The 13,201-nt window shown below is 46.1% G+C and overlaps 1 protein-coding gene across 2 annotated transcripts in view; it reads right to left on the bottom strand.

Annotated features, from left to right (window-relative positions):
- The window catches only part of LOC144147234 (E3 ubiquitin-protein ligase UHRF1-like), a 72,531-nt gene that overhangs the window by 56,645 nt on the left and 2,685 nt on the right, over nt 1-13,201 (bottom strand). For both annotated transcript variants that reach the window (XM_077679317.1, XM_077679325.1), the window contains exons 3-5: nt 9,893-9,952; nt 6,604-6,866; nt 2,189-2,401 (exon numbers count right to left, since the gene is read on the bottom strand). In XM_077679317.1, coding sequence (XP_077535443.1) covers nt 2,189-2,401; nt 6,604-6,866; nt 9,893-9,952 — 536 coding nt within the window. The remainder of the gene's footprint in view (nt 1-2,188; nt 2,402-6,603; nt 6,867-9,892; nt 9,953-13,201) is intronic.

Below are 13,201 nucleotides of genomic sequence, written 5' to 3'. Positions count from 1 at the left end.
GTAACTACAAAAGTCCTTCCTAAACTGGCTTCGTTCGTTACAGTAGACTTCGGTACTCAGAATATCGGGGACGGCAGAAGAGTGCGGGTGAAGCCTGTTTTACATACTTTTATTTGCCTTGTTTCGCGATGCTATTTCATTCGCAGTTTTTGCACAGGAAGTTTGAGAGGATACAAGGGTGGGAGGCTGTGCGCAGTGTGTTCCCGCATATGGATCACGTAGTTGGCCCTAAAAAGGGCCTTTGGAAGAAAAAAAAAAAAAAAATGCAGCCGACTGTCAAACTTTCTTGGACAATGGTCAGAAGGTCCGAAGAGTCCTAGTCAGTGCTTGCATCGCTGGTCGTGGCCTCGTAGTCACCTCCCTATTCCTCGTCGGCTTCAGACGTCTCGCCTTCGTCCCACAGCATGTGGTCCTGGCTTGAATCCAAAGCATTAGATATGCCAGTCTTCTTGAAGCTGTTGACGATGATGACTGCTTCAACCATCCTCCACGCTTCCGCAATCCAGTCGCACAGCAGCTCCACTGACGGCCTCCTGATCTTGCCGCCGGAAGGCATCAAAGCGCGTTGGCCTTCGGCCATCCACTCTGCGTACAGCCTTCGAACGTTACCTTTGAACGGCTTGTTCAAAGACACGTCCAAAGGCTGCAGCATTGACGTTAGGCCACCTGGAATTACAGCCAGTTCTGTGTGCAGCTCCTTCAGCTTTGCTCGAACCGGCTCCACAAGGTGGCCCCGAAAGCTGTCAACAACGAGGAGCGACGGAAAAAGAAGAGCTCCCGGTCGCCGCCCCCACACAGTGTTGATCCAGTCGACCATCAGGTCTGAGCTCATCCACCCTTTCTCTTGCACGCGCACATGCACACCGGGGGGAAACTTTCCTTTGGGGAGGGTCTTCCTTTTGAAAATGACGTACGGTGGTAGCTTCCGCCCGTCTGCCGTCACGGCCAGCATCACCGTGCACCGTTGCTTTTCCGCGCCAGTTGTGCGTACGTGCACGGTGCGCGCGCCTTTCTGCTCAACAGTGGTATTGCTGGGCATGTCGAAATTCAGAGGTGTTTGGTCCGCGTTTCCAATCTGCGACAGCAAAAAGTTGTTTTGATGCCGCATCCTGATCACGAACTGGTGGAAATCCACGATCTTGTCTTCGTAGGCTTCGGGCAGGCATTGGCAGAGCGCTGTTCGCCTCCTCAAAGAAAGGCCGTTGCGCCGCATGAAGCGCGTGGCCCACCCGTTACTGGCTCGAAAATCTTTTGCCGGGATGCCTTCCTTCCTGGCAATCAAGCGCGCCTGGTTGCACAAGATATCGAAGGATATGGCGCACCCATCTCCGCGTAGAGCCTTCAAATAGTCCACAAGCAGCGCCTCAACTTGGGGAAACTTGCCCGTCTTCGGACCACGGAAAGCCCGGCGTGACTTCTTCGTCGCCTTCAGCTCCTCGTGCTGCCGCCTCCAGTAACGCACGTTGAAGTCGGTGACGCCGAAGTGCCTGCCTGCGGCGCGGTTGCCGTGTTCGATCGCGTACTCTATCGCTTTCAATTTGAAAGCGGCAGTGTAGCTGGCGTTCTTTTCCATGGCGCAAAACAAAGAGATCGGCACAAAACAAAGAGATCGGCACCAAGCACAAAATAAAGAGATCAAAAAGTTCTCAAAATGGCAGTGAGCTATCCACCACTGACGCGAGTGACTCACTGACTGCTGCTGCTCAACGACGGGACCACGACGGCGACATGACAGCGGGCTGCGCGAACGCCGTCTAGTTGCGCGCACGCGAAACCGTCTCGAGGACAGTGTGAGTAGCATGTTAGGGCGCCTGTTAGGGATTAGCCATGCAGGTTGGTAGGGCGCCTGGATGGCCTTGGATACACAGTGCTCTCCACCGAACGGAGAGGCGGCAGGGAAGGGCGCGCGTTGGAGAGCGTGTGCACCATGCGGGTTTCGCGAGCAGGCAACTTTCGCTGCTGCAAAGTTGGGGGTGCAAGGATTATGCGAGGAACCAAAAAAATCCAAGTTTTGGTGGCTCACATTAGGGGTGCGAGGATTACGCGAGTAAATACGGTAAATCAGGTGCTATAACTTTCATCAAGGTAAGCGTTATAAACAGCAGAAATGTACCTATGATATTCAACAAGCACCCACATTCACCCACAAACCAGAAAGAAAAACTGCCAAAGAAAAAGTGGCTCTCACCCAACAAATATGGTGGCCCAGAGCTCCTTCTTGGTACGAGCCGACTTCTTGCTAGTCACCTGGCAGTCATACCAGAAGCCCAACTCGGTGGGTTCTTCCACGTTGAAGTTGACCATCAGCCTGTCACCCACATTCACATCCGCAAAGGGGACAATCTTCCGGGCACGTGGCCGGATACAGCCCAGCTTCAGTGCAGCCACCTCATCTTCATAGCTGCATGCACACAATCACGACAGGTCAGCCACGCCAGGCCCGCAGCTACCCGGACAGTAGGAGAGCTGCAGAGCACAGAGCTTAGCTCCACCCGAGCATGTGAAAACTGATCTCCAAGGAGACTGTCTACAATGGCACATCCCACATTGCAGAAGATGGCCATGTCAACTTTCACAGGGGCAGAAAATATTTATTACGCACACTGTCATCAGCATGACGTACTGTGATGGAAGCTTGTTTCAAGGCAGTGGATGGTTAAAGTCTGGTTCTCTTAAATATAAAAACGAAGTGAGGGAGTCATTGTACAGCAGTAAACACAAGAAAAACTCAGCAGTTTGCACTATAAAGAGCCAAACGCAGCCAGCCTGAAAACTAATTGCACTTGGCACAAACAACAAACAGTAACAACAGTAAAATGTAACAATAGTAAAAAGACTAACGCCTAAACTGCCCTCAACCTTTACCTCATCTCAACGGATGTACTCACATTGCAACTCGTGTCTATGTGCAGTTTGTAAGTCAATTCAGGTTTATCTGAAGAGACACAGACTCCAGACATTCTTACTTTAACCAAAAATAAAAAATTAAACCCAAAAGCCACCTTCTACACCTTCATGGTACGCAGTCAAAATGAGAGCCTCCTCAACCTGTTCCATGAAAATGCGCATTTTAAGCCAAGACAGTGCTGCCAAGAAGAAACCTGGCTAGCTGCATTCAATGTACTGCTCGCATGCCAACAGCTAATGTGCAACAGGCACCACTCCTGCACTTACTATTATAACCGCCTCTTCAATGCCTCACACGAGTTACGCAGCCCGCTTATGAGCAGTGCTTTACAACAACACATCACAATTGATCTCGTAATGGGACCTTGCAGCTGGAGAAACCAACGTTCCTCTCTCTGTCTCTATCTGTCCCCCTTGTCTGTGCATGTATGCTTATAACCAAATGTCTACAGAACACAACAGTGGCAACTTGGGAGGATCGCCTCCTTGCATGGCAGCTCATTAGCTGCCATGAAGCTTCTGCTTATGATTACAGTGGACTGGCAATAATTCAAACTCTAAGGGACCCCACGATTTTGTTTGAATTATCAGAGGTTCTCATAAATATGACTCGCGGCAACATACCAACGTTGGTTGTAATTAAAAATTTACATATAGCTAATAATACAATATTCATACACAGTACTGAAGCGCTATTCCCACTTTCAAAAAAAAAAAAAAAAGAAATCACGAGTGGACGGCTGTTTTGTCTGCATGAGAATTCAAAGTTTTCAACACCAGCAAAAGCAGCCAGTTTATTACGAGAGCTTTCTGCACTGGTCGAGAACTTGCAGCAATGTGCTGAAATGATGCAAATGTGCAGCTAGAAGTGGCAAATTCAGCAGACATCATCCGGCAAGGACAAGCAATAAGTACGAATTAACCGAATTTATGCAATGGAACAGTTTGAATTAAGTGGCTAAAATGAATTGAAAACCTAGTGGGCCAACCAAAATTTTCAAATTTGTTAGAATTAACCAAAATTTGAATTATTCCAGTTTGAGTTATTGCGAGTCTACTGTACATATTAACAATTTTTTGTTTGCAAGTGGACATTTTGCGAACTCAACTAGGAGCACAGTGTCATTCACTGTCATCCCAACCTATCAACCCATGTGTCTTCTGTACTGGCCTCTTTTTACTGTACTGTACCGCCGCCACTGATACGGCAGCAATGACATGACCATGCGCTGGCCCACTTGGAGGCATATGTGCAGAAACGAAACCTTTTTTAAATTAAAGTTCACAGTTCTTTTTGCTGTGTAATGCACAAACCATGACGCAGTTGTTATTTTTTTAATGTCAAGCTGATGTGGCTGTTGCAAAAAATAACAATGAATTGCGTACCAGAACCAAAACTGGGTTTCACACTCCATCTGTTAGCCGCATCCTTTTCTCTGTGTGCGTGTGTGTGGTTTGCACTGCTTAGTACAGTCAGTGCAAGCTGCCTAAACCTTCTGTTGTATGCCTGGTACAGTTTAACACAGGTATATCAAACCCGGATATATGGAATTATTGTCTATATAGAACAGTTTTAACACCCCCCTGAAAATCCCATGCAAAAGTATAGCGCTGTTGTATGCGTGTATCGAACTCCCAATCACGGACACATTCGATATATCAAACGCTGCACCGCAAGTGCCTCTGTAAGTGCACTTCTCCTGACGGTGATGACTTCTCGCGAGTGCTGCCCACTCAGTGAGAAGGATGCTGTGCCGCGGCGCTTCGGTGGCCTTCAGCACCTGCTCTCATGCTAGCTGCACGCTATCACAGGGGGCAGACGGGCGGCAGCAAGAACGTGGGGAGTGATTCGGTACGAAAGGCAATAAAGGAGGAGGGGAAACCAACCGGAAGCGCTCGGTTTCTGGCATTTTTTCTGCATGCTTGAGAGCAGTTATCAGTAGTGGCTCGTGCAGGGGTACCGATGTGGCGTGGTGCGTGTTTGTTCTGTCCGCGGCACGCGTTTCAGAGCCATGGTCATGAAAAAATGGAAGAATTTGGATTTAGTGACGAAAGCGGACATTATTGGATGGGTACCGGCCAGTGAAAAGATGTCGGCTGCAGAGGTGTTCGAAATATCTTACAACAGTATTGAGCACGATCCTGTGCGTCAAACCTGACATAAAGACAAAGGCAGCACGGCCAGGGCCTGGCCATTCCGAAGCGTGTTGTGTGATAAGCCGCTTTGTTCATTGCACGGCTCAGACGAGAGGTGTTTTGATATCAAAGACGACGGCACTGAGTACCTTGAGAGTGAATTTAGAGAGCTGTCAGCATTCCCATGCACCATTCTGAATGACACAACGGTATGTACGCAAGGTTGTAAGTGCTGACGACAATGTGCAGGCTGTGGCGGACATCACCGATGCTGAAGAAGCGGACCCTACTGTTACGTGAGGAACTAACAGATGGCGCCACGCAGTCAAACCCAGTGCGTAGACGGCGGGACCCAACCCACGCTGTATGATAGCCACCGGCAGGAACAGCCCCCTAGCATGAGGCCTCACGCGTTTTATTCCTCTTTACCTCCCTGCGGAGGAGCACGGTGAACCTTGAGCAGACGACGGCATCGAGTTACGTCCGGGCCCTGTCGGCCACTTCACTTTCTCTCCTGTGCTGCAGCCATGTAGTCGCTTGCGTACACTTTCTTTTCCTACTTTATATTAAACCCAGTTAACCCAGCAAACGAATTACAGTGTTCTATATCAGAACCCACAACGAAACCCCTACTAGCAGCTCTGGCAACGTTCCCAACCGCCTATTGCAGCCGAGCTTGCGTCAGTGTTCAGATTCGCCACTGTTGTGGCCCGGTGTACAATGCCGGAATTTTTCATTTGGACGGCATTAGCAAGCTTGAAGAAAGTCTGGTGATCTTTATAATGCAGAAGAACCAAGTGAATCTCATAGACCTTTTTTATGTTAAATAAAGTGCGGTAGTCGTTGCGCTGTGGTTTGAATTTTCCCTGATGCGAGGAACAAATCGGTAAGCTACTGCTTGTCAAAATCTTGAAATATTCTCAGTGATGTGCAGAATTATCATATAGTCTTAAGACAGGCATATTTTATATTTCAAATTATCAACCTATCGAACTATTTCGCGATCCCCTTGAAGTTCGATATATCCATGTTTGACCATATACGGCAAAAAATAATCTGTGAACTTGTACGTTAGCAGTAATATGCAAAACACAAACATTCCACCAGTCTTTGCCAAAGTCCCCTGCGAGATTGTTTAGATCGATACATGTAGATTAATCTGCACGAACACTTGACACTCAGAGAAAAAAAAGAAGAAAAAAAAAAGTTGAATTCGAAATCAAGAATTCTAGTGGCAAGGCACTTAAAAAACACCTAGTCTAAGAGGTGCTTGGCAGAGGCCGGCTATAGATTAATTTATAACATCAGGAGTTCTTGAGCATGCATGAAGACTTCCATGCAAGGGTGGTTTTGTTTTTCACCCCTGTTTTAAAAACCACCACCATAACCATGTATAGCGGATGCCCAAGTTGCTTAACATGAGACCAGACAGCAAAGTTAAAAAATGCAATAGCTTCACCCAGACAGCACAACGCAGCTGGCAGAAAAGTTAAGCAAAGTGCCCATTTGCACAGAAGCTCATGTGGCTGCAAGGGGAAGCGACAGCCAGGCAAGACTCACTCTTCATATCGCACGTGATAAATCAGTCCATCATCGGCAACAGCAGGTGGGCAAGATGACGCACTTGGGGTTGGCTCAATCACGCCATTGACTGCCTTGCTTGGCTGCAAAACTCCCGCGGTACCTTCGCAGGCGTGTCCATTCACTTGCGTGGGGCCATTTGATTGTGCCGAGGCGACACCCTCCGCTTTGGTGATTTTGACCACTTTGGATTCAAACCAGGCTCCGTAGGCCATATCTTGAGCATCCACCAGATCCCCCACCTGAGGGAAAGAAGGCAACACTCTCCTTAGGGTGTCGCTGCCTGAGCCTTAGCAAATTTCTAGCCTTAGAAGTCTCCCAGCATTGCACCAAAAATGAAAAGGGCAGAGAAAGGTCAGGCCCAATAGCTCTATTACAGTATTACAGGTACATTTACATTACTCTATTACAGGTACATTTACGAATGGTGAATGTTGCTTGCATTACACCCACAAAATATTTATTTTATTGACAACTAAAACAAACCATGCAGACAACATGAAACCTGGCTACAACCAAAAGACTGGGCCTTCCATACCTCACCAAATCCTTGCCAAACAGGAAATGATGCTGCCATCACAGCGTAGATCGCAATTTAATGGGGCAAGTTTTAAGTTACCCACCTCCTTCAATGTAATTCGCGATGTAAATTGGGGAACATTCACATACACGCGGTCAGTAGGCTGATTCCACATCAAAAGGCGGTGTCCGACAGAAACTGCAACTAGAGCTGTGTACTAGTAGCGAATATCGCCTTTGTAACAGTGCAGCCACGGGTGTAATTCTTACTGTGTACAATCAAGCTCCCACTCAGGAAATCACTGGGCTAGAAGGAGAGAGCCTCAGCCCTACCGAATGGCTAATTCAACCCTACCAAATGACTAATGATGCACACAATGGCTGGCCGGAGCTGGACCATCTTCAGCCCCTTAAAGACGAAATAATCACAACACTACACGAGCCACTAGAAAATCACACCAAATCTCCAGCTTCTAGGCCTTTCATTGCTGTTAAAGTGCACCACCCTGGAATTGTTGTTGCTGTCCCACAAATTGCCCTGCCATAGTCATTTGTCAACTTCCTTCCGCTCCTTCGAATTTCAACTACACTCGGTTCGTTTTGCAAGCCCAATCACCCCCTACTTGCGATCACTTCAATTTACCAACGTCAGCGTACCACAAGTTTGAAATTTTGTATCAGTGACATCACTGGGTAAAGTGTGGGAACGTTGCTAAGGTGCTATTAGCCCTCCTTTGGTTTCTCGACATTCACCGCAACCACCACCTTCATTATCATTAGACTTTTTATGCTTACTGCACGACAAAGGCTCCTCCAATTAACTTATCAATGCTCATGTCTCACGCCGCTGTTCGAGTCCATTCTTCACCCCCGAATTTTTTTACTTTGTCCCCTCCATCTATACAATGGTCTTCCCCTCTTTCTAGCCCGTCGCTTGGTATCCACTCTGTCGTCCTGGTGATTCGCAAGTTGTCACCTTTCCACGTCACATGCCAGGCACAAGTCCACTTCTTCCTCTTAATTTGAGCTAGAATGTCTTCCACCCGACTTTGCCCCCTTGTTCCCTATCCCCTTCCATTGGGCTGACCTTAGTTTTATTTTGAGTGTTTAGTAAGTCCCAAAGTTTCTTGTATTAAAACTGGCATCTTTTGTTACGCTGACATGGCTTTCTTTGAAATAAAGTCATTTGTTAAGCCCGTTCTACATGGAGCGAATTTCGCCTGTGAATCCGCTGGAACGAACATTCGCACTTGCGAAGTTCGCAATGCCTGGAATTGTCGTCTACATGGGGCCTGTGAACGCCGCGATTTTCACATTTCGGATGCGCCTTGTTTGCAGACTGAATTAAGTTTGCCACCAGCAAAGGTTGTTGTGATTTTATCAAGGGTGGTTTTATTTTACTTTCTTGGCAAGTTGTTTCTGCCTGGTTTGCAGTAAATATAAGTTTATTTGCAGTTTTATATAAGAATCGCCAATTCTTTATCAATACACGCACACACAGCAGAGAAGACAAACGTTTTGGTGTGCCCGCGCTTTTGCGCGCTCATACAAGCAACGCCATCTGGTTTCCAAGCGTGCAAGTGGTGCCGAGCTGTGCTCCTATTGGCTGCAGGTCCGGCCCCTCTACGCCGCACACGCCGCACGAGCAGCATTTGCTCCACCGCTTCAAATGTTTGGCACTTTGCCGCAGCAACGAAAAAAGGTGGTTTTGAGGCACGAGCGGCGCCGCATCAGCGAATTCGCAGGCGAAATCGCTCCATGTAGTACGGGCTTTATGCTGTCTTCATGGTGTTTTTAAGCCACCTAGATCTCCTTGCAATGACTGTGGCCAGCACAGTGCTGTGAAGGAATAATGTGAAATGGCAAACAGCAGTGAGAAGGTCAATACAGCCAAACGTGAATAATATCAAATTTGATGGTGATCAGAAATCAACTAAATGTAACCTTTGGTATGCAAATATGCAATGTATACAAAAATGATTTTTAAGGGGAAGTTCAGACTGTTTGATGTAAGCAAACAAAATCTAGCCGTAGCTTCATGCAATCTACACCTGGGTTATAAAAGGCACGACACAGCGGAGGGATACGGATAAATTTAGACTATATGATGGCCTTTAACAGGCACCTAATACTGGACAACAAACATCATTGCCATCATAAAAACTCCCACCAGCTAGGATTGAACCCTTGATTTCGTGCTCACCAGTGCAATGCCTCAGCCCCAGAGCCATGCGGTGGCACTGTTTGATACAGGCAATAACTCTACACATAAAAAGGTTCAACTTCACACATTCGCACGCACACACTGATGTGTAGAGGCAATCGTAATTTTTATATTTGCCATATGAGACACAGAAAAAGCAACAGTTGGCAAGCTATAATGAAATCATTCAGCCATATGGTCTGGCAGACAATAACCTCTGTAGGGTTTTATTTTCATTTAATGGCCGTAACTAGCTGCCTCTGTTGTTGCTGCGAACATCCACAAAAATGAGGCACATATTCACTCTGTTTATGCAAAGCCAGCATCAACACATTTTCTGTGTATGCGTAAGGTTCCCTCTTGTAAACCCATTTAAATTATGACTCGTGGGCTGGTCACTTTTGTGTTTAACAGTAGCACAGTGTAAATTGTGTGGCCACAGACCAGCCCAGCATATCATTCTTGAATAGGGAAGCCCTACCAGTGCAATAACTGGGCCTAAATATGCCGGAAGCAAAATACGCACGATGAGGTAAGTCCACTCACCTTGTAGTACTGGCTATCAACCGCTGCTGAAGTCGAAGCTTCATCACCACTGCTTGCTTCCTGAAAGGCACCACAGAGAGAGTCAGTGAAAGACGGCTGTTGTTCTTGTGCAGAAAGGCAATTACAGTAAACTCCCATACATTATTTTTGTCACTATAAAATCGCATTGCAATACTGCTGCTCATTAGATAGCTACCGTAAAGTTCCAAGCAAACGCCCACCCTCAAAACATCGCCCACACCCCATTAGGGGTGAGATATTCGATTTACTAAAAGACCCCACAGATCGCCCACCCCCAAAAATCGATGGCTTTAGCGCCGCTGAGTGAACAAAATAAACATGAATCATCTATCCATGTGTTGATGCGGCCAGTTATTTCTCCTATCCCTACTTGAGCCTAAAGCTCGCTTATCTGGTATTTTTTCTTGATATCTCCGTAGTTTCGGTTGGCGGTGCGGCCACTTTTTTTTCTAGTTTTTCGCACCTGACCCGAAAGATGGCCCATCCCGCATTTTTCACTTCATATATCTGTACTTTCAGTGGCGTTCTTTCAGAACTTTACAATAAACAAGTTTAAAATAAGCAGTAAGCGACATTATCAAAGACACTAACAAGCAATACGGAATACAAATACACCAACAAGATGGGGCAATAGAGAATAAGGATGAAGCAGGTATTTGTTTTGTTTAATAAAATCAAAGCCCTTTCATTTAATGAGAAGGATGGTTGAAACGTGAAGCATACTCCATACAAAATTAAGTAAGTGGCCGTTTGCAATTGGTATGCTTGAATTAGATTTATTTCGAAGCTCAAGTAGCTCTGAGCATAAGCAGATGCTTACAAAATCCAAACTGGCTCGATCGTGTTGGAATGGAGCTCATCGGATAGACGTCTGCTTCTGAACAGGAGGGACCCAGGTTCGATTTCGACCATGGGAACCGTTTTTTTGTTTCATCATTACCATAATCACCATGTGCCCCTCCATTTGTAAAGTTAGCTTTCCACAGTGCATTTTGGTTACGACACAACCATTAGTGAGACTAAAAAAAGCTTCGCTTTAAAAAAAGAGGGGGGGGGGGGGGGGGGGCTTTATTTTGCCTGACAAGTGCTCCCAGAATCCAGCTGTGCAAGTTCTATCCAGTCCTTTGTTGCTGGGACTCAAGTGGTAAGCAACAGGTCTGGAGCAGCCACTCATGCTTCCAGAGCTTGTACGAAATATGTTCAGATGCCTTTTAAAGACGGAAACCCCTTCTACGGTGGCTAAGGTGCTTCCCCATTGAGCAAGTCACAGGTTCGACTAAAGTGAAAAACAAAAGTGTCTAGCATAAATTGGACAACCCAGCTTTGGTATAAATTAATCCATAGCCCTTTGCCATCACACGCCTTGTAGCCCAGAAGTAGCTTTGGCATATACTAAAATCCCAATCTGAACTTAGGACACATCAATCCCTCCAAGAAAATCTCAAGTTGATTTGTTTACCAACTGCTGTTCTCAATATGTACACTCAAAGTAGCACTATACTTAATAATTTAGCATATTAAGTTTTAAGAGAAAGCCCACTCTGTTAGACCGTAAAATTCAAACTTCCGGGGTTTAACGAGCAAACTAGCACTGTAGTGAAGGTTCCGGATTAATTTACACCAACAAGGGCTATTTACCACCATTACACACAGACACAATTTCATTTTTATTATCCACCAGAGAAGTATTCCCAGTGGGTACCCGAAAGCAGTTGCTACTGAAATTAACCTCAACTCAAAGGACCTTTCTTCCCCATCGAAACTATTGGCACTGAATAGTCTGAAAATTTCAGCGGCCAAATTGCTGCGGCTGTTTCTTCTTAAGAACCATCGATGCAGGTTAAAAGCAAGATACAAACTGGCAGTTGCCACATCAGCTAGATCGCCACACAAGCCACCTCCTATTCTGACCCTCTTATGACCTTGACAAAGTGGGAGAAGCTGTGTAGGCAATGCAAGAAGCACAAAATAATAAGCACACACAGCGGCCTTTGTCCTGATAGCGTGCTATACCAGTGCTTAATAAAGCAAATCTCAGTCTGTCAAATGGCAATTAGGTACAATGTGGAGTAGTGCTGCCTCCACGGTGTTATTTTGGGCACCACTTCTCTACTATGTGTATGTTCAACATGCTGAAAAGGTATGCACAGAATGTTTTGGCCAATCCACCACTGTTTTCAACTTCTAACTGCCCCCTTCACAAACGATGCATATACACAATTTCTGGCACTGATGAATTTCCTTTGGTGCTGTTACAAAAGAGAGAAACTAATACAACACCTCCCCAAAGAAACATATTATTAACATTAAAGTATACTACTCAATCGAATTGTCAGCTATAAAAAAAGACCCAAAGTGAACTGCCTGTCCACTGCCCTGCCCCGAGATTCCCAAACTCCCAACTTGCCTGTGCTCTTGTTCACCACACTCGATGTGGCAATACGACTAAACTGGAGCAGCAGTAGGTTTCATTGATGAAAATTCTAGAGTGCGTGGACCATATTTTCAAGTTTTCCAGCAAATTTAAATGCATTTTTTAATTGCAACAGTGTGGTCTAAATAAAGTACTGCTTCCCTTGCACCACCGTCCCCACTCATTTGCTGACAAGACAAGTCTGCAGAGCTAAATTTTGTGAACTCAGCATGTTTGGTCTCAGTATTTACTGTAAAATGAGTGAGAATCAACATTTCCAAGGCTAGGATAGCTTCAAAACACCTTGAACACCAGTGCGGCATAATTGCGATAGTTGGTGTGGTGACTGCAAATGGCGCATGGTGTTTTCTCTTCGGCTGCTATTTACAGATAACCTAAGGGTCTACGCGTCTGCTAAATATTCAATGAATTATATGAGTTAAACTGCGCAATGCAGCCACAAATAAGACTTTGAGTAGTTCACATTCGTGCCCCTGAAGCCCTAACTCAGCGGTTCTTAGCCATGAGCATGCTGGGGACCCCTTGTGGGCCGGAAAAAGTGATGAGGGACCCCATAGCAAAGTACGTTTTTTATGTGTCACTTGTCAAACAATTTAATTTTGCAGCTGAAGTGACTCCATAAACTTTTTCTAGACCCACCTTTTCTGTCCGACTCTCTCGCAAAATTACGGTGTTGCTCAAAAAGCCAACATTAAAGCTCAAGTATGCGGAAAAGTCAAACAAAGGTGCCATGTAGCACGTTCACTGGTTTGCAATGGTGGAAAATTTCGGCAAAAATGAGAGTAAACGGAGGGCCCCAACGGGAACTCACGGACCCTGCCAAGAGCCCTCATGGACGTCTTGAGGTCCAAGGA

This window comes from Haemaphysalis longicornis, unplaced genomic scaffold, assembly GCF_048455015.1.
Source record: "Haemaphysalis longicornis isolate Haplotype H1 unplaced genomic scaffold, Haemaphysalis longicornis Haplotype H1 scaffold_1, whole genome shotgun sequence".
NCBI lineage: Eukaryota > Metazoa > Arthropoda > Arachnida > Ixodida > Ixodidae > Haemaphysalis > Haemaphysalis longicornis.
The sequence above is the reverse complement of the archived record's forward strand: the minus strand, read 5'-3'. Positions and strand labels throughout refer to the sequence as shown.